Here is a 21,132-nt window from a genome sequence, read left to right on the forward strand (position 1 = left end):
GGCTGGCAGTGGCCTGCGCGGCTCAGCGCACAGCACTAACTCGTGAGCCAGGGGACAAACGCCGACTGAGGAGCGGCCTTGATATAAAGTGACCGCTGCTGTGGAGCGTGTGGTGTGTAACTGGCACCGGTTTGCAGGCGGGTCGGGTTTTACGCTGCACAGGCATCGCACACGGCAGAAGCTGTTGGAGGCAGGCCCAAACGCATATCTACACCTTTGGGAGACCCGGGCCTCACTATCGAAGATCCCCATGGGGGAATCCTAGGCATCTACTATCCAGGCATGTGTCTGGCCAGGTCACGTGTTGGTGGGAGGCTGCTGTCAGAGGGATGCGATCAGATCAGATGCTATCAAGGATGCGATCATGCCTCAAAATGCGGTTAGAGAGTTTGCTCCTGGCTGGTGGGATCGCGAGCCACTATCATCATGAATCTGGCGCGAATTTCGCCGAGCAATGGTAGCCGTACTGCCGTACGCTGGCTTCGGTCGCAGCTAGCTGGGGTCACCGGGTGCCGGTCACAGGCTGCAGAGCCCGCACGACAGCGGACAATGCTCTGCCATGAACTGTGGGCTGCGCCCGCACTCGCCGGCCTGCAGCCAGTGGGTGCAGAGGCCGATGCGGTCGCGACAGTGGGCCGGCCTCTCCTCTGGCGGGCACAGCGTGCAGGCGCGCCGACAGTACACCCGCATATAGGTGGCGCGCGCGTCGCACTGGCCCAGATTGGCCCAGCGGCTGCAGTCGCGGTGCAGGTCGTAGCAGCCAGCCCCTGAGGCGAGACAGGGGTCAGTCGGCGGTGTAACAAACACTACAGATCTAGCACACACTTCAAGAGGGAGTCTCCCTTTAAAAGTGCGTCGTTCCACCAAGGGCAGATCTAGGAATTCGTCAGGCGGAAGGGCGGGGGGCACGCAACATTGTGGGCCTATTAGAGTTTAAAGCCGTCCACCAAAAAGAACCATTGTATTCTGGCCATTAAATTTTAAGATTCTTGGCGTGTTATTTATCAAAGGAAATTCATCCTGCTGTGCGGAGCCTTAGAAAACCAGACGTGCTACGTATGCGCATGCATGGAACTTATTCATTTCTCCAGTTCATGGCAACCCGCCATTTTTATGTTACGTTTTTCGGTAATACATTGCAATATAAACTAAAACTGGCAGCTAAATAACGTCTAAATAAAGTACGAACTTGGTTCATTGCTTATATACACTAGCCGGCTGGGTGATGTGATCAGCTGATGTTGATGACTAATGCAGGGTTTTTGCTTGTTTGCTATAAAGGGGTACAAAATATCTTGGCATTAAGCATTTCTTGAGGACATGATACGCAAGCATAACAGGTGTCACAAATCCAATAACCAACGAACATGACACATAAGACGCCGGCGGCACGTAAAATTATGTTCAACAATGGCGCGCAAAAATTCAGCAGCGTATATTTGACTGCTGTTCTAAGGCTAAGACGCAAAGGCCAATAGGGGAAAACCTAAGCGATCATGTGTGCCGCGGCAGGTGAACAAAGCAGCTTCCGTCATCGAGTGTAGGGTCCTCAGAGCGAGCGAAAGGACCCAGGACCAACGTGGTGAGCCCCTGAACGACCAAAAGTGCAACGGTAGGCTGGCATGTAGAGCCTCGGCCACAGCACGGGGCTCCCTGAGAAAAAGGGAATTACCCTAGACCAATGTGCGTGAAGTAGTACCTCTGCGCAGTCAAGAGTGTCCGAGCAGGTTAAGGGAAAGGGCCCCGATAGGGGTGAAGGGTCCTCCGTGATCGTGGTCAAGGGAAAAGAGCCCTAGATCAATGTTGAGGGCCCCTGAGCATCGAGTGGCTCGGTGCCTTACCTTATATGGGCCTAGCAACAGCACAACACCCTTCGAGCAAGTGGAAAGAACGCGAGGATGATATGAGCGGCCCCTGAGCAGCTGAGTGCACCCCGGCATCTGGCGCCCCGGCAAAAGCGTAAAGAACCTCTCGGGCAAAATGGGAAGAATACGTACAGGGCCCCCGATCGATCAAGAGGAACCACGCATGTTGCTTGATGATGCCCAAACGGTTACGAGAAAATGCAGAGATCCAGGGAAACGTGGAAGCCCCCTTGGCGGTCGGACTGACCCGGCAAGTAGACACTTGGGGCCCCGGCGACAGCATAATGTCTCCGGGCAGCGTAATGACCCTCAAAATGTTCCCCGATCGCCACCCTCTAAATCAGCCAAGAACTGATCTGATTTGTTCACGGGATTTTTACTTTTGCCTGCAACTACTTTTGGTCGTCTGGAGACGTCCGTTCAGCCGGTAATGGGCTCCTTCGGAGCTTGTGAGTCCCCTCGGGTCGCAAGGATGCCATGGCTCCGTGCCCCCCCCCCCCCCTCTGGCTCCGCCACTGGCCCAAGGAGCTTAATAGATGGGCCCCGACAAGAGCAGAGGGTCATCCACTTCAATAAAATTACCCAAGACACAATATGGAGAGCCCACGAATGATCGAACGTGCCCAAGCAGGTTCACAGATGCCCCCCCCCCCCCTCCCCAACAAGACTGTAGGGCCCTCCATTCAACTGATAAATACCCATCACACAATGCGAAAGGCCCTAAACGACCGAATTCCCCGCAAGCAGGTTTACAGATAGGGCTCCCGACAAGAGTGTGGGGCCCTTCACTCAAAAATGCACCCAAAACAATGTAAACGTCCCTCGCACAATTGAGTGTGCCCGACGAGGTTTTCAGAAGTGGCCCCATCAAGAGTGTAGGGCCCTCCATTCAAATACGAAGTGCCCAGGACCCAGTGTGAAGGGCCCCCGAAATATCGAGTGTACCCGAGCGGGCACACTAGATATCAAATGGTCCCCGACAGGAGCCTACGGCTCTACATTCGAATATCAAGATTTGGGGCTCCCAGCAATCCACTGCGTCCAAAGAGGTGAACGAACTGGGCACCCGACACATGCGTAGAACCCTTCACTTAAATGGAAAGTACCTACGACACAATGTAGACGGCTCCGAGCGATCGAGTAGACCAGAGCATGTTGCCAGATGGGCCCCTGACAAGAGCGTAAGGTTCTCCATTCAAATATCAAAACACAATGTGCGGACCCCCGAACAATCCAGTGCGCCTGAACACGTGAACAGATGGGGACCCACAAGAGAGCATGGCCCTCAATTCAAACAGGAAGCACCCACGACCCAGTTTGAAGGGCCCCGAACGACCGAGTGCACCCAAGCAGGTTAGCAGATGAGCCCCGGCAAAAGTGTAGAGTACTAAGCAAGTGACAGAGTATTGGAAGTGCCCTAGACCAATGTAGGGGTCTCATGAGCGCATATTGAGTGTTTCGGTAGTTCAGTCGAGACCAACGTTAACAGAGACCAGCGAGACCAACTGAGCAGCCGAGAATACTCCGGTAGGTTAGCATATGGGACTATGGCGTACAGACCTTTTCGGGCGAACGGAAAGAACCCGTGGGAGGCCCATAATTCACAAGAGTGCACCGTCACGCTAGCAGAAAGGCCTCAGCAACAGCGCAGGCCCCTCCAAACGAGAATAAATCAAGGGCAACGTAGAAGGCTCCTTAACGATCGGGTTGACCCCACAAGTGGACATATAGGGCGTCCTGAAACTGTGAAGAGCCTCAAAACAAAGTGATGACGCTGACATTGTAATAAGCCTTTAAACCTTCCAAACGCCACCCTCTAACAGAAAATAATGGTAACGTGATTAGGTGGATTTGGCATTTGCAGTGAGGGCTAGAGCGATTTGTCTGGATTTGTTTTTAAACCAAAACAAAATTCGAACCGCAATGGAAATCTGGAGTGCAGGATTTGCACACCCTTGATACATCGCACACGGTTCCCGTCAGGCACCCCGGCAGCCAGAGTTGGCGTTGGCCGGGGAATCCCATGAATGGTGTTGCATGCATCCCGAAACAATATAGACATAGACTTCCATAGACGCTCCGGCTCTTAAGGAAGCAAGTCCACAGGTACTTATTTGTTTTGCTACGGAAAGCAGCCAGGACCCCGACTTGTAGCGAAACACTAACGACTTCCATGCCGGCAAAAAGAGAACACGAGGATTACGATTGCTCATCTCCCCTGCCGAGATTCTCACCAGTGCAGGTGAAGCAGGCCTTGGCGCAGGAGCTGTGCATGTAGTCGGGGTTCCTGGCGCACTCGCCGCGACGCGCCCACCAGCCGCAGTGCTCACTTTGGTCCCGGCAGCTGGGGTCCGGCGGCGGCGGTGCGGGCGCCGGCGGTGACGGTAGCCCGCCGTCGCAGCCGTACAGCCGGTTGACGGCGCGCGCGTCCGCCTCACTCAGGCGCACCCGCTGGCCGAGCGCTTGGGTCGGGTCGCGCAGCGCCGACATCGTAGCCCGGCCGCCCGAGGAGAAGGCCCACCGACCGAGGTGCATCAGCGAGCCGAGGTCGTACGCCGTCTCCGGCGGCTTCGGCACGCGTTCGTACGACTGCAGCTGCACCAGCTGGCCGGCCGCCACGTTCTCGCTGTGCACGCGCACGTGCTGGTCGCGGTCGGGGCGGCTCTGCTCGTGCCAGAGCCCTGCGGCGTGCAGCAGCTCGTGCAGCACCACGCCGCGGAAGAAGCAGCCGTTGTCGAGCGAGAGCGTCTGGTTTCCGCCCAGGTGGCCGACGGCACTGTAACAGCCGCCGTCGCGCACGATATGCACGAAATCGCCGGTTGGCCGGCCCGGCGGCAGCGGCCTGACGCGCACGCACGTGCGCCGCTCCAGCTCGTCGATGGCGGCGGCGATGATGCCGCGCTCGCGGCGTGTGAAGCCGGATGCGATGACGTAGCGGATGACGCCGCCGGGCCAGCGGCGGCGGCCGGGCACTACGCCGCCGGCCAGCGCGGCGGCGTCGGCCGGCGTCAGCGCGATGTCGCCCTCAAACTGACCGGCCAGCTCGACGGGGTCCAAGCGGCCGGCGCCCAGCACGGGTCCGCTGCCCGGCAGCTGGGCGCCTGTGGTGAAGTCGGGAGGCGACAGAGGCTCGCCCACGTCGAACCGCGTCTCGTCGCTCGGGGGCGACTCCTGGCCCGGCGGCGGCCTCACCTGCAGATGCCCCGGCGGCAGCATCGGCTCCGAAAAGCGCACCTGCGGGCTGCGCAACAAGTCAGCCGGCGTCAGCGGTGCCCCCGCGGCGTCCTCTGGCGCCGACTCGGTGCTTGACGCTGGCACGGCCGGCGATGCGACACCAGCCGAGACGCACAGGAACACAAGCGGCCACACGGCCGGAGGGGAAGGTCGCTTCATCTTGGGCCCCGTGCGACCGACAGAGCCGCCGCGGCCGCACTGCAGACGCAGCCACTGCTGCCTGGATCACTGCTGCAGCCCTGGTCCGTCTGGACCAGAGTCCGGTCCGGTGCAGCGGCCGGTCGCCTGACCGCCTGCCGGCCAACGACACGACCCGGCGCGTGCAGACCGGGGCTCGGTCTCGCGCCTCATAATCGCTGGACCGTCACCGCTCTCAACATGCCGACGATATGTGATCGATAGCCGAGCATGACGGAACCGACGGTGAACATCGGCGCGCGCTTTTATCTCGTCTGGGAGTGCTCAGCATGACGATGGCCGCGCCAAGGGCGGATGTAATGTCGAATTCGTGGGAACAAGCAAATACCGAAGACCGTACTGCTCATCCTAAGTCATTACCGAAGGCCATGCTTGAAAAAACATGTGCGTCCTGCCTGTTCATCCCCCCCCCCCCCCGGGCTGAACCATACGTACCCGCCAGTGACGCCCTACCTCGGCCATATAACTATGTGGCATTGTCAATGAGCGTAGAATGAGATACGCGAATAGCGTGACTGATCGGGGCCCCGACGAGGCTTGTGGCCGAGCTGGCGCGATGACGCTATCTTTGATCGCGGAAGTGCAGCGCCGTGCAGGCTGTAGTACCGGTTTGGAGCCGGCGTGAGGCCAATAGGTCGCGCCGGCTGACCGCACACCGCGGAGCCTCGCCGACCAGCCCGACGGCGCAGACGGTCACGCGATCAGGGCCGTGCTTAAAGCCACATCCGGGGGTGATGCGGCCGGTTATACAGGTCAGAATCACTTCCTGTAACTAAATGCGCCTGATCTTTTGTACTTCTTTGGTCTGGTGCAAGTTCTGGCTAAGCTGCCGCCACTGCTGTTCCCGCTAGCGGGTCCAGCCGTTTCGTTTGGCGAGAGGAACAAATCGGTTTACCGAAATTTTGCTTACATTCCTCGAGACTTGCATACCTTATAGGATTGGTGTCGCTTTGTTTTGCTTACAAAAAATGAAAGTACATTAGGTTAGGCTAGGTTAGGTCAGGTTAGGTTAGGTTAGGCTAGGTTAAATTACGCTGGGTGTCTGGCCTACCCCACCCTAGCCTCACTAAAAGTTCTAGCGAGTCATGGAGGGTAGCGTTTTGGAGGCTAAGCATACACCTATGATATAGAGGAAAGAATCGAAAAATCCTTTCAAACAATCCTAGACTGGCACAAAGTTGGACAAAACTGTGTTTTTTAGTGGGTTCAACTCTCGCTAGCTACTTACTCGACATAATCTGACGCGGTAAATGTATCCCTGGCGAGTAAACAAACACAAAGTAATAATATTGCGATTTCAGTTTTTCAGAAATTTAAACAAATACGAGACGAACTCCATCCATCAAAACGACAGTTTTTAACCTTTGATGGCCTCTGGTGACCTCACATTGAACCAACGTTCAACAAATTTGTAGGCTTTCTTAACGATCTGACGAGACCTTAACAAGTTTTTTTCTCATACGGCGTATATCTATATCTATATATATATATATATATATATATATATATATATATATACATATATATAATATAATAAAAAAATATATTAAAAAATAAATAACAACAGTTAGTAAATAGTAAATAGTTAGTAAATAGCAATAACCCTAGTTATTTAGTATCTCAACTCTTTAGTATGCGAATTGAATCTGGGCTGACCAATCTGTGAAAAGCCCTGATCTGATGGTCATTGGAAAGCACTGTGCCAGCACTGATTCGTGCCGTCAGCACTGATATAGTATAGATTGAGTATACTTTTGCCGCCTGCCAAAACTATCCTGATTAGAGTTTCCATGCCTGGAAGCATTTGTGGGTCAATTTGCTCATACAACAAAACGTCAATAATTCGACATGTGCTCTACACAATCTTATGCTGCAAGCGTCAGCGAGTAGAGACCAATACTAAGCCTTAAGTTTCATCAAATTGGGAAGGTCTTTTGTTTAGTCACGCGGTCTCCAACGACCGCTGTCAGTCTCGGCTCGGCGGCCCGATCTGACACTGCGGCCCGCACCGGGCCGACAACCGGCAGGGGCGCGCGCCTGATAGGGTGTCAGGTGCTGGCGCCGGGCCTCCACGTCTTCCACACCGTGCAGCCGTGGTTGTGCCATCGCACCGCCCCATCTGTGCTGGGGCTGGGAGGATAGGATGGAGGACTCGCGATCCAAAACGCTTCAGATCTCAGACAAATCAGTTCTTTGCCGCGCCGTGCACCATGTTAGCTGGCAACTAGTTAGAGCTGCTCAGCCTGCCACAAGGTGGCCGTCACATGACACCACACCACACGAAAATGATCCTTCCCGTGCTCTGTGTCCAAAAGGTCGGAAACAGAGCCGCCTCCGACACCACGTGGAGTCGCGACCGGCTGTCTGTGAGCTCCGTGGACAGGCACGCCGTCCGCCGTGTGCTGCCTGGCCGGTGGGGGCCCGCACCAGGGGACAGCGCGCCGTTTGAACTGTCGTCACCGCCGCTTATGCGGACAGGCACGCCCACCGACTGGCTAGCGATGAATCGCTTGGCATGTTCAGAACTTGAGCTGGTGTGGGACAGGGTGCTCGATCTTCGACGATTTCGAAGATGCGGGTTGGTAAAGATTATTCAGGGCGTCTTTGTCTGAACGTGCTGGCGACGCGGGCCCCTAACGCCAACCCCCAGGCACTGGTGGTGGCCGGCATCGCCGCTTGTCACGTTCCATATGTTATTGCCGGGCTCCGGGACGAGCCCCGAACGACCATGCTCTGGGGCCTGCGGCGCCCGAGACTGGGCCAGTTCGTCAGTGGACGAGTGTACCCTGCCGTGTGGCCGACGATGCGCCCGAGACTGGGCCAGTTCGTCAGTGGACGAGTGTACCCTGCCGTGTGGCCGACGATGCGCCCGAGACTGGGCCAGTTCGTCAGTGGACGAGTGTACCCTGCCGTGTGGCCGACGATGCGCCTGAGGCTGGGCCAGTTCGTCAGTGGACGAGTGTACCCTGCCATGCAGCCGACGATGCGCCGGAGGCTGGGCCAGTTCGTCAGTGGACGAGTGTACCCTGTCATGCAGCCGACGGCTCGCCCGCAGCAGTACTGAGGTCATTCAGGCCTTTTCCAATCGGACGTGTTTAGTCTGCAGTCTCCGTCAACTGCTGTGTGTAATCTCGGTCGCGTTTTCTCGCGAAACATTTTGCTCGTGAGTTGGCGTCCTGTTTGTAGTGTTCGCATTCGGTGGTGGCCTCAAAATGGAGTGCACCACTGTCAATGTTTTTTTAAACTCTCTTTTATTATGTTAGCTACAAAACGATGCAGCAGGAGTTGACCTGCATGGCCCCTATGTCTGGCTGACGCCAGACATAGCATTCGATACTTGACCTGGTCTGCGGGTCTGCCGGACGGCCGCCTCGCCAAGCGTCCCGCTTCACGTCTCTCGGAGGCTTCTCAGCTTAAGACAAACGCTGAGAGGGCACGTGTTTGCCGGGACATTAGGACAAAAAAGCAAACTTAACACAAACGCTGCGAGGGAACGTGTTTGCCCAGACATTATGACAAAAAGGCAAACTTAAGGTAAGCGCTGCGAGGGCATGTGTTTGCCCAGACATTAGGACAAAATCACAATTGCCAGACAAATGTTCCGAGAGTACGTGTTGCCCCCGACATTGGGCGGTCACGTCTTCAGGTTCAGTCAACAGGTTCGTCGCTGATAAATAACGTCAGAACCCGCTTGAACCAGCCAGCCAGCCTGTTTTGTCGTGGAAGTCTTTCTATCCGATTCATGCCATCATACCATAATACTATGAATCGTTGGGTGTAGCCTCTCACTATCCACCTGCCGCAAACATCGCACGTGGAGTTGGCGGTTTGTGCACAAACCGCCCTGTTTGTGCGGTCCAAGAGCTTGAATAATGGTCATATTAACCGTCATGCACCGCGTTCACATGTCACAAACGTGTCACCTCAGAATACAAAACAGTTAATAGACTGTCATCGCACAACAACGTAGATATCTGCAAAAACAACGAAGACCTCCAGAAAGCCACGACCTGGTCTTAACTTGCAGAAATGGGCCGCAGCAGAAGCTCAATCGACAAGATAACCGATGCTGGCCCTGACACAGCTGGTCCGCATAACAGTACCAGCAGGCATCTACAGCGTCGGCGCAGCCAGTATGCCCTAATTCTGATAGTTCGGAATGACATTGATACCGACACGACCTGACACTGACACGACCCGACACTGGCACGACCCGACACCGACGCGACCTGACACTGACACCACCTGACACTGACACGACCTCGCACCCGGCAGCCGCCCCTCGGGCGAGGCTCAGTGCTGGGTGGCCGGGTGGTCGGACCGAACCCAGGGCTCGCGCCACACGTCGCCCCGGCCGCCGGTCACGTAGCACGAGCAGCCGGACGGGATCTCCACGTCCTGCACCCGTGGCCGCGAGAACGGGTTCAGCGGGCTGGCGCACAGCATCTTCACCACGGCGAACCGCTGCACGCAAACCGAGCTCATGCACGGCGGCAGGAAGTTGCAGCGCCGGCCCTCATATCTGCAACGGACCGGCCCTCAACCATGACGGCAACGCCGCAACTTTGGCAGCCGGTATCGTCAGACACCGCGCGTACCTCACGTGGGGGGATGCCGCGAGCTTTGACCACCACGTGCGGTGTTTTGGCATTCCATTCGTGAAAAAAGTACGTCAGATCACCCAAGAGTCTTCGCTGAATGTACTTGCTGCGTTGTCTGCCACTGATATTTGAAGTGAAATGAAATTGCAACACGTTTTTACTCCTCAAACACTCTCCCTTGTGGCATCCATAACCAATTTTGCCATAAACATGCCGCATTTATCTGCTGAGAAAACGAGGCCGACCTGTCAGCACCAGAATCGTTCTCACAAACATACCACCCCTATTCTTACGCGCTTAACGATTCCTGATCAAAATCATTACTGTCCTGAAGGCTGCCATGGTTCCCCGCCACATTTTCCGACACACCATCTGCGCCGGTGACGGCGTGCTCCCACCATCTTTGCGGCCTTGCAATCAGACACTGCTGCGTGAGCGTCTCCCAGCTTGACACGCGCCTCAGTGAAACCTGTCGGCTCGCTCGCTCTACCCCTTCCCTTCCTCACCCCACATACCCTTCGCCCTGACGGCCAGCCGAGGCTGAACCTGTAAATTTGACTCTGACTTCTCAAGCTCCACGTCCATACTGAGGAAGGGTAGACCACCTGTGTATGTACCTGGCCACATCCGGGTCATTACCACCTGTCTAAGCCCGTTCACAGAGAAGGCTAACCTGCAGCGCTCGGTGCGCACGACCTGCGGGTAGGAGGGAGCGTTGATGACCAGCTGCCAGGCGCCGGCCAGACTGCGGGCCCAGCCCGGCCGGCTGTAGTGCACCTCCGACTCGCAGACGAACTCGCCGGGCCCGTGGCGGGCCGATAGCGTCTCGGCCGCCGAACGGCCCCTGCAACGCGCATCAGCTGACTACGCAGCCGCTGCTCTGGCCCAGCAGCCAGACGCCGCGTGATCGAGGGCCACGTACGGTCTCCGGCTGAGGCGGGATCTGGTCTTCAGGGAGTGCGTCGGGTCGGGACTGGGAGGTTCCTTGCTGTGGGAAGACTAGGGCATCGAATGAATTACCCCCCAGCCACCCTCGCTCGGTTTAGTGCCTGAAGCCGTTCTCTGCTCTTTTAAGGGCTGATTATGCGTAAGGAAAGCTGCCCCGGCTCCCCATCTAGCTAATATCACTTTTATGAGGATGTATGAAGGGAAACAGGGATGAAAAAAGACTGCGATACGTGTCTACATGTCTGCAGTACGTAAACCATGCGTGCACAAACACAGCATATCCGCCACCAGCCGTGCATATGCACGGCATAACATTATTCTTTGAAAATTATCTCGTGAACATGACCGTCATAATGTGTAGCTTCTACTCAATGACACATTTTAGCGGTAATAATGTATTGCACTGACCTAAGGTCGTCCCGCGTCACATTCTCGTGACTCCGGTACTGTTCTGGGGTGTGATGATACAGCTCTTCATACATCTGCGTCAGCTTATCGCCGTATTGTCTCAGAATCGAGTTCACGGTGGACCTGAAATGTAATTTAACGGGCAAAATAAATCGGCTGCCTTCGGCAGTGAAAGTTATCACATAACTCCATCCACACAGTTTTCTGTAGTAGCGTTTCCCCACTACAAAGAGAGACGAAAGAGAATGAAAAGAGCTCATGTATCGGCTTTAACCCACAATTAGATTAACGTACTCCGTCTTAAGATTGCGAGCTTTCTCGCCCGTCATTTGCCAACTGAGCTTATTTATCACCGTGCGGCCGTGGTTCGCGTGATCGTCGATGTGCGGGCTGACCTGGGATAGTCAGCGCTGTCGTAGGCGCAGAACGACTCGGCCTGGTCACAGCCGGGCGGCGGGAGCGGCAACGCGCCGGCCAGCGGCCGTGACCCCGCCCCGGTCGACTGGAATGGCAAGCCGTTCAGGTCGACTTCTCCGATAGGCTGCAGGTAGGCGTGGCCGGCGGCGGCGGGGCGTGTCGAGTAGGCGGGGCGACCGCCCGAGCCGGCCGAGTAGGCGGGTCGGTCTAGCCCGGCCGGACGGTGCTGGCCGTCGCTCGACCCGGCCGGGTAGTACGGAGAGCCGGCCGCGCCGGATTGGTAGCCTGTGTACGTGGGACGGGACAAGTAGGTGGACGCACCAGGGAGGTAGCTGCTGGCAGCCGGACGAGGCAGGAGCTCGTTGTTGCCCGTTATTTTCTGACGGTAACCTGAAATAAGAATTCGAGGTCGCCGAGTTACCTTGGGATGCTCTCGCAAAGTACACATTACGCAATTCAATCGGACCCGCAGTAGTTCTAATACATAAGTTGATGCTGTGCTGTCGGGTCCTGTCGTCCCGTAAGCGGCAGGACCTTCCCCACACAGTTAGATGTGGCTGTAGGCGAAAAATATGCAATTTTCTTACCGTTGAAAGGTAAGTGCTATCCACCATCAGCAGGAAAAAGAAGCAAAAAAAAAAAACCTGATAAACTGGATGTAACCACGTCTTTGAGAATCGGCGGGGTGGGGAGGGGGAATAAGGATTGGAGGGGTCATACTGGAATCCGATAAGGGGAGACAGCCTGACCTGAAAAGGACGTTTGAAATAGAAGCGTGGAAAACGTCCATTGTGTCCGCATAGCTACAGGGAAGCATACCACTTTGTAAAAATTCCATGGACATGTCCCCGCCTCCTTTCCTCGCCAGTGGTTATACCCATGGTTGATCGGTGAACCCGTTTTAGATATGGGTCCTCATGCAATCGATGACTTAAAACCGCTGACAAGCAGTCGAAGCCAGCCATCGCTGACTTCAGTCACGGACCGAACGGTCACAAGTACAGATATCTATGTCACTAACTATGTGGTCATAAATGCAGATGCCTGTCAGTCACAGATACCTATGTCACAGACCGAGATGTCATAAATGCAAATGCCTGTCAGCCACAGATACCTATGTCACAGACCGAGCGGCACTCGTTCTCGGTGATGAAGTTGTTGCCGTTGCCCTTGCATCCTCCGTAGCGGAACGTCTTGCACTTCTCCTGGGATGAGTCCCAGTACCAGGATATGACGGTACCGGAGCAGGAGCCGCCGTCGGGGTACAGCTGGCAGGCGGCGCGTGAGAGGGTCTGGGCGTAATGGCTGGCTGCTGCCGTCCCGACCAGCACCTGGTGCCACAGCCGGTGGTCCGAGCTGCTGGTCGCGTGTCGGCCCTCCTCCGTCCCGGGAAACGCCACCTGGCCACCCGCCAGGCTGCGCGCTCGCACCGCCGTCTCTGCAAATACCGCAATCATCAGAGTACAGATCTGCTGCTGCTCACTGGTCGCTGACGTCACGGCGTCCATACACAGCTGCTGGATGGCCGCCCATGTCATGGTGTCCATATACAGCTATGCGCTGCCCGATGATTTCACGGCATTCATATACAGCTGCTTACTGCCCGCCGACGTCATGACGTCCTATGCAGCTGTCAATCGACCACTGACGTCACGGAGTTCACCTACAGCTGTCAACTGGTCGCTGACGTCATGGGGTCCACACACAGCCGATAGGCGGCCGCTAACGTCATGAGGTCCACATACAGGTCCAAGACGACCAGAAGCATTACAAAATCTGATAACCTCCAGCTATTCAACACCCAAGACGTCAGACGGCCGGCCGACCTCCATGAGAACATGTTGTGGCAGGTGTGGCCTACGCCCCGACCAAAGTTCACCAGTTATCATCCTATCATTTCCACGTCGAAATAAGTCCGTTTTCGTGACTTTGCACACGTGCCCTACAGCTCTTTCAGCGTTCTGCACTCGGCCCATGCCGGCAGATTCCAAACGACTTAGACATCAGCACATGTTAGGAGCTTTGTATGTCTTTGATGGGCCTTGCCTCCCTCCCCCCTACACCAAATAAAATCAACAATTCAAGACGGAAACATCCGCTTGAAAAGAACGATGGCGTGAATCAACATTTTTGAGAAATTTATAGAGTATGAATTTTGAATATAATTTACAGAATATTAATTAAAAATAGAATGTGAATAATGAGAAATATACTAATTATATTTTTGAGACATTTTAGCTTCAAGCCTCCACAATGAGTTGGGAAGCTCTGGTTTTGCGTTGGAAGGTCGCCATTCAGATACTGCACGGCCGGATGCCTCAGAGAATGCCGTTGGAATACCGATGCTTTCCGTGGAAGATAATAGCGAATAAACCATATGGAAACTAAGGCACACAATGCATCCATCGAGCTATTGCCACTCCCTACCGTACCTTCACTGCCACTGCCATTCAGGCCACGCCAGCATGAGCAAATGACATGCTAGCATAAAGCCACTGTAGTTTTGCAGCACAATGGGCATTGCTACATCTTGCGCGCGACCCGAGCAAGGTCGTCCACGTCTGCATCCCCTCCCAAGGTGGGCTCTCCTCCGTCGGTCAGGGTCGCCTACGTCCGGGACACTCGGCGGTCAAAGTCGCGGGGAGGTGCCTGTTCTTCTGGCGCTCCACCCGTGTCGGCCGTGAGGGGCGGACAATGACGGCTGAGCGGGAGTGGCAGCGGCCGACGCTGCCGTGTGGCGCCGCTTGCGTCAGCTGTCGGCTCGGCGGAGATACGGCCCAGTGAGCGCTGGGACGGCCCACTACCGAACGAGGGCTCCAGCCGACTCTGAGACAACAAATGGAAAGGCCACAGCGGGAAAGACAAGGTCATCATATGAGATGAAGGCTCCATTCGGCTGTTGCGGAGCTTGGCGAAACCCAGTGCGGCAGTGCTTGGCGAAGCCCACAATAATACAAAAGTCGTTTTCATAACCGATTACGGTGCAAAACTTTTAAAACTTGTTATTTGCGTTCAGTTTATATAACACAACTTTTGTAAGTGATTCTCAGCCAACAATCTCACATAGAACCTAAAAGCATGTTTTTAAAGACGTATACTTTGATGAATTGCGGTTGGTTGCCATAAGCAAGATCATGATTTTAAGGGCAGATATAATGCCCGATCTCGTCCTACCAAAAATCTCCGAAACGTTTTAAAAACAGTCGGTGATATGTCTGATACAGATGCGACAAAACAAACACCAATATTCTGGCCGCGTACCTTTTCATAGATATGAGGCACTAACAGAGCTTACACACCTAAACGTGATCCACGACGAATGATCCTTGACTCAAATGATCTTCAAAGTCTACCGATGTAAGCAACAATGCCACAGCCCGCATAATACATCCATCCCTTGAATTATTCACACGACTTACCGCCAGGCGTCTTATTCAACATGAATTTGGGCGAGCTAAAGACATGTACTGAGGAAAAATACCTGTTAATAGCGACTCGTTGCACATAAAGGCGAATCTTAGATGCGCGTGAATTAACAAATCAATGTAAATGAAGCTGCACGAAAGCAACTACTTGCTTGCCAGAGAGTTTGGTGTATTTTCAATGTCACAGAAAAATTAAAAGACTTTACAAAAACTTTCAGCGGATTGACACAACATGGAAGCGGCCAGCACTGAATAATCTTTGGCGTATGTTTAATATGACACTTTTGCTAGCTCCTTTTCACATTGATTAACGTTATGACAAGATACTGAATCGGTGTCGATATCACAAGTATCTGAAGGTTAGGGAAATCCGTGCATATATATATATATATATATATATATATATATATATATATATATATATATATATATAGCTAGATATGACAAAGGAAACGCCGCGGCTTGTGTTAACCGAATGTATAACACATGATGTAAACCGACTCCATTTAAACCGGACAAGCACTTCATCAGCACAAGTTATGACCCACAAGTTAAGTTTAGCTGTCACATGTGGAATTGCGCGTTATGGAATGGCATCATTTTTGTTTGCACCCGATAATCTACTTCTCTCTTTTACTCTGGAATTTCGGACTCAATAAACACGGGTGAATTTCTTTTCAATGATAAAAGAAAGCAGTTAAACATTCTAAAACACATCTGCTTCATGATTTCATTTGAAGCTCCAACATGACTACAGTGTTGCTCCGCAAAAGTACGCTGCTGTCAAAAACGGTGCAACCGGTATAATTACTGCTGTTTCGCATCTTTCAAAGTGTAACTCGGTGCTACCTGTTTCATACAGGTGGCCTCATTATTAACAAAAGGCTACCTCATATTGTAGAAAATGGCCTTCCGAGCCACTGTATGAAGTATTTGCACTCTAGGTCAGTTATGGGGCCTCATTGACTTAAGTTTTGGTAACCTACGTGAGCTAGAAAGCCTTTAATTTGGTCAAAACGGGTGAATAATTTGTTTTGAGGGGGAAGCGAAACACGCCCCAACCCAGCCTCCCCCACTGCCAAACAGGAGAAGGGGGAGCAACTGCCCCTATGCCACACCCCCAGCTGCGTCGCTCTTGGGGAGGAGAACGCGGGGTGTTGCATGGGACGACGAGGACTCGCCTGTGCTCAGCGTACAGTGAGAGATGTCCATAGATATAGGGGATGTCGTATGGCCTGGAGCTCGGGAAATGAACTCTGTAATTGTCAGGGCGCTTCGGTGCCCGTCCACCATGCCCACGCGCAGACATCACACGCACACTTTAGCGCAAGCTTCTGCCCGCGTTTAAGGTAGGCTGCTGATTGATTTATGACGATTAATGAATTGACCTCAATTGCAACTCAAGGCAACATTCAACACAATTGGCACGACCTTACAGGTGGGCCCATGGCGAGACCGTTGCTGGTCAATTTGCACAGGACCGTTGCCGGTCAATTTGCACAGGCGGGGAAAGGCGCAAGCGTCGCTGAATGAACGATAAGGTGATGAGCGGTGTTAAGCGCATGCGCCTGCGTTCTGAAAATAAATCCCTGAATGCTGCATTCTGTCTGTAGCGTGTTCCACAGCGGCCTCTCCAGCCACAATGTGAGCATTCTGGTTTTCGCTGCCAGGATAAATAACTTCAAACTGGAGCACTTGAGTTAACGCTGCTTTACTTGGCGGCTGCCACGAATGCCACCAACGTCGGTTTAAACATCTCGTTCTCTGCTGTTTTTGCCGCTGACTTTGTCCCGTGGCGTGGCGTTCGGATCTAGTGCGTGACGTCACGTAAACGTCAGCAACGGACCGGCCAAGGTCACGGTCATCCCCCCTCCTCAGCGCTGCGTGTTGCGGGGCACCCGCCCCGCCACACATCACAGCACCAGTACCGCAGGGAGGGCAACTGTGAGTCTGCTGGACATGATACAAGGCAGCTTATTTGGTGTCATATATGGTATCGATGGAGTTGCGAGCCTCCGTGCCTGTGCCTCATTTGTGCAGTCCAACACGATGACATCTGTAGTAATGCTATAGTGCATACTACCCTTTTGGTAGTTCTGCCTTTGACCCGCTCAGACAAATGTATTGTCGATCTTGTTGCTGGTTGACTCGCTCTAAAGAAGCCGGAGAACAACGTCCTCTACCAATTTCCGCAACGCTAAACAGGCGTTGTGGAAATGAGTACTACGAAGCTACGTTAATAGGCGTCACTTATCAGCAGATGTGAATCACGAAACGATTGCCAGCATCTCATAGTCTGACCAAGCAGATAGGATCAAAATGGTCTTTCAGAGTTGTGACTACGCATGAGGTACGAACTTGATCGCGTAATTGAATAAATTTAGGCTTTGTCAAAAGAAGCATGCTCCACACTAATATTTGCTTGCTAAAGACAACAGGCATCATTGTAGTTTTTAGTGCTTAAAACGCTATTACGCAAATTCCGATAAATGACTCCTGCACGTCGTTTGAAGGTGGTTTACGATAGTACGCCAACAAAAACAAACTTACTTGAAACATTTAAGACAACTGAAGCGCCACTCGCCGGTCTTTCAAGTCCCTCCGGGAAGAGCAGGTGACAATGCTACTTTAATGGCGGTGAGGACGGGCACAGTGGCGCAGAAGATGTCCTTGGGGCCACGCCACCCCCCGGAGGTGGCATGACCCCTTGGGGCCTATGTGGTGTATGGCAGTCGTTTGGTGCGCGCCTACGCGCCAGACAATTGGCACAGTCGCGCCGGAGTGGTCCCTGTGTGTGTGGTGCGCGTGACGGGGGACGCGGGCTGGTCGGTCGCGTCGAGCGTTATGCCATTTCTATTGTTGTGATTACCGAGGTATTGGGGCAAATACTGACGGGAACACCTCACGTAGTGTTTGGTCGGACAGCAAGAGCAGACCGGATTTTACAGTCTAATAGTCCAATACCCGCTGGAGGCGACAGGGCTCCCTGGAGTCAAATACTCCAGCACTTCTTGGCATTTGAAGATGCTGCATAGCACATGACTAAAACAAAAAAACTTGACACACGTGTCATCAAGATAGGATCCCTGACACACAAAGTTCCTACAGCGAAAAAGGCCTCTATACGTACGGAGAGGATCCCGTTGGCTTAGAGGGCCCCATATTGCCCGATTTGGGCCCTCCAGGGCAGAATCCTGGCTACGCCACTGGATGCACGCCAGAGTGATTCAGAAAACACTTTTAGTAAGAGGACGGAATGTTTAGCCCCGGACTAGTGTTTTTACCCGTTCCCTGCTTTACGTTCTCAATAATCGTTGATATTTCAGGTCGATATTTATAAAGTCCATAAAGTGTACAACGCTCCCAAAAAAACATTTTCACCCCTTTTGGTGTTGAAGTCTCCTTTGCGACAGCAAATCAAAGCAGGATATTCTCATGACTACCTCAGTGAAACTGACCTTACGTTAGGGACGGTCCCACGACAGCAATTATTAGCGTGTTTCTGCGTGTGAACGTGCGTGTGCCTAGGTATGCATGTACATAAGCGTGTGCGTGCGAGTTCGTTGTTGAAATAATATTTGCGTTTGCGTGCCAGTGCGTTGTTGAAACGATATTTGCGTTTGCGTCCATATGTGTTTGTGTGTGTGTGTGTGTGTGTGTGTGTGTGTGTGTGTGTGTGTGTGTGTGTGTGTGTGTGTGTGTGTGTGTGTGTGTGTGTGTGTGTGTGTGTGTGTGCGTGTGCGTGTGTGTGTGCGTGTGCGTGTGCGTGTGCGTGTGCGTGTGCGTGTGTGTGTCCACGTGTTTAAATAAAGGATGTTACCCGATCATTCTACCGCACCTTTCAAGATGGGGTGCCCTCCATGTCATGTTACAGCATGTATTTATAGTGTGTTTAAGGACCATGGCAACAGACGTTTCACAGCATAAGCCCAGGCATAAGCCCTGAGATGTTCGGGGCAAGCGAGCGACTAAAGAGCGGCTGCTCCACCATAATACCACGTATCTGTGTAAGACACCTCGAAGTACTTGCATACCTCAATTCTCAAAACGAGCACCCAGAATGCAGACTTATACTTACCATTGGCCACTATCAGAGGCGCGCGATGTGCCGTTCGGGCCGCCGCGTGGTCGTGCTGGCCGTCAGCCGCGCTGGTAGTGGTTCTGTCGGACGCCGCTGCGAGACAGACCCAGGCCAACACCACCTGCCGGCACACAGACCGAACCGCCGACTAAGGATACTCTCGACAGCGCATGAAGCTGCTACAGGCGATCGTTATTGAGTACCACAGAGCGGCTGGCGGCACGCGAAAGAAATTGAGCATGGCCGGTGTCAAAGTATTCCTCCTTAGCTTTACTTTGTGCGTCTGTCTACTTAAGCACTGTCCAGGCACTGCATGCCTCTACAGTGATACCACACAAACACTCCTCTGGCAAATGGTCTATTACCTCAGCCCGTCCACACTCCGTATGCAGAAGCTGCTCAAAGGTATTTTTACATATATCCTGACACTAAGTGACGAGTTATGACACCTGGTCTCGCTTTGCCCGCTTTGAGCACACCCTCAACATATGACAACGAAAAAGAGAAATGTGGTCAACATCGGTCCACGATGTAACACCACGAGCTAGATGGAAGTATCTACATTTCTAGATTAGTCTTGAATGAAAAAGTATGGTGGTTACCACAAACTCACACTTCATCAGACACATCGACGATTCAGACAACGCCTGGAATCGATCGACAGCGCCAGCCAAATCCCACAGGTCTTTCTCAGCCGGCGGACTGACCTGCTCACCATGTTGACCTCTCCAAACTAGCCACGCCATGATAAATACATACTCTGCGTACTCACCAGCATTTGACGGACAGTGAGCTCCATGCTGTGGCGTCGGATGACGGACGGGTCACCTCTGGGACCGGGAGGGTGACACGAGCTGGGCCAGCGTCGGTCGACAGTGTGTCGCGCCGCCGTCCCGCTGCTGTAGGACCCCGGCGACGCCTTTCGCTGGCTGAAGGCGAGGTCGGCGGGGGTCGACCTCGCCTTCAACCGGTCACGGCAGAGTGACCTCAGCTCCGGCCGGACGACCCGGGCCGCAGCGACGAGGGGTCCGCTAATTATGTGGCACCCGTCCCCGTCCCACCCCCGCCTGAAGACCGCTCCCGTGTCGTCGGCTGATGGGGGTCGGTGTCGAGGGCGAAGAGGACGCAATAACGGATGTCGGGCGCACGAGCCGTTCGCTGGAATGTCAAGGTTCGAACATGATACGAGGACAGAGGATGGGCGGTTAGAAATAGACTGAGGAATGACAAGTGATCACACCAAGTCATGGTGTGGATTTACAGGCCTATGAAGGGGGCGTGCATTTGTTGATGCAGTGTGCGTGTGGTGTCTGTGCGTGCGCGTGGGTCACGACTAGGGATTTCTATCTTCAGGCAGCTCATCACCATAGCAAATCCACTTCGGGGGAGGGGGGGGGGAGGAACAGGGTAAGTTTACGGGCCATGTACCTCTGTGTACATGCTTCTTAAAAAAGTATGTTCATGACTGTAGAAGCAGCCAGTTTTTGGGCGAGGTACAATGGTGTGTATTTGGTGATGGTAAGCGATTTACAAGATGTGTGATTTGGTGATAAATTGTTGGGTGTGCCCTAGGACATTGAACAGCCGCTGCCACCTGCCGCAGACCATTCAAGTCAGAGGGCAAATATCGAGCACACATAGATGCTGCCAAAATCGATAATGCAGAGGCCCACCCTCACCCCACCACAACCCGTACGTGATAAGTTCTCGCTGAGATGCTCCCCCCCCCCCCCCCCCTCCCGTGTTTGATTGTCTAGGATGTGCCCCTGAGAGCGCTTACATAGCGACCTGAAACCTCATATCACCACAGGTGGGTGGAGATCGCCAGGAGATGATACCAATTAATTAAGCTACAGAGGACGCCAAGCCGTTGCTGCTGGTCACGATTACTCCTTTTGGTAACTGTTCATGTCCATGTCCTTTTGGTAACTGTTCATGTCCTTGTCATGTAACTG

At 53.6% G+C, this 21,132-nt stretch overlaps 2 protein-coding genes across 2 annotated transcripts; both read right to left on the reverse strand.

Annotated features, from left to right (window-relative positions):
• Window positions 1-516: 516 nt before the first annotated feature.
• On the reverse strand, window positions 517-7,403 carry LOC119092217 (zinc metalloproteinase nas-13). Its single transcript, XM_037215192.1, has 6 exons — window positions 7,293-7,403; window positions 5,280-5,392; window positions 4,957-5,106; window positions 4,273-4,707; window positions 4,100-4,209; window positions 517-767 (listed from the first exon to the last, which is right to left on the reverse strand). The coding sequence occupies exons 1-6, from the start codon at window positions 7,401-7,403 to the stop codon at window positions 517-519; spliced, it is 1,170 nt and encodes a 389-aa protein (XP_037071087.1).
• A 1,759-nt stretch (window positions 7,404-9,162) lies between these two features.
• LOC119092672 (neurotrophin 1) lies at window positions 9,163-11,734 on the reverse strand. Its single transcript, XM_037215640.1, has 4 exons — window positions 11,650-11,734; window positions 11,255-11,377; window positions 10,572-10,742; window positions 9,163-9,819 (listed from the first exon to the last, which is right to left on the reverse strand). Exons 2-4 carry the CDS (start codon window positions 11,326-11,328, stop codon window positions 9,591-9,593), a joined length of 474 nt encoding a protein of 157 aa, XP_037071535.1. The 5' UTR covers window positions 11,329-11,377; window positions 11,650-11,734; the 3' UTR covers window positions 9,163-9,590.
• Between the last annotated feature and the right edge of the window lie 9,398 nt (window positions 11,735-21,132).

The sequence above is a fragment of the Pollicipes pollicipes genome, unplaced genomic scaffold, assembly GCF_011947565.3.
Source record: "Pollicipes pollicipes isolate AB1234 unplaced genomic scaffold, Ppol_2.1 Scaffold_3447;HRSCAF=4054_pilon_pilon_pilon, whole genome shotgun sequence".
NCBI classification, from domain to species: domain Eukaryota; kingdom Metazoa; phylum Arthropoda; class Thecostraca; order Pollicipedomorpha; family Pollicipedidae; genus Pollicipes; species Pollicipes pollicipes.

Bases quoted from the DNA above. Each gene is read 5' to 3' on its own strand.
- LOC119092217 (XM_037215192.1), bottom strand. From the start codon at position 7,403: ATGGCACAACCACGGCTGCACGGTGTGGAAGACGTGGAGGCCCGGCGC. The intron at 4,708-4,956 runs GCCGGGCAGCGG...CGTGCGCGTCAG, and splicing joins TTCACCACAGGCGCCCAGCT to GCCGCTGCCGCCGGGCCGGC. The intron at 4,210-4,272 runs GTACGGCTGCGA...GCCGGACCCCAG, and splicing joins GCGCGCGCCGTCAACCGGCT to CTGCCGGGACCAAAGTGAGC.
- LOC119092672 (XM_037215640.1), bottom strand. From the start codon at position 11,328: ATGTATGAAGAGCTGTATCATCACACCCCAGAACAGTACCGGAGTCAC. The intron at 10,743-11,254 runs GTCAGTGCAATA...TGCGCGTTGCAG, and splicing joins GTGACGCGGGACGACCTTAG to GGGCCGTTCGGCGGCCGAGA. The intron at 9,820-10,571 runs GTTAGCCTTCTC...GGTCCGTTGCAG, and splicing joins GTGCGCACCGAGCGCTGCAG to ATATGAGGGCCGGCGCTGCA.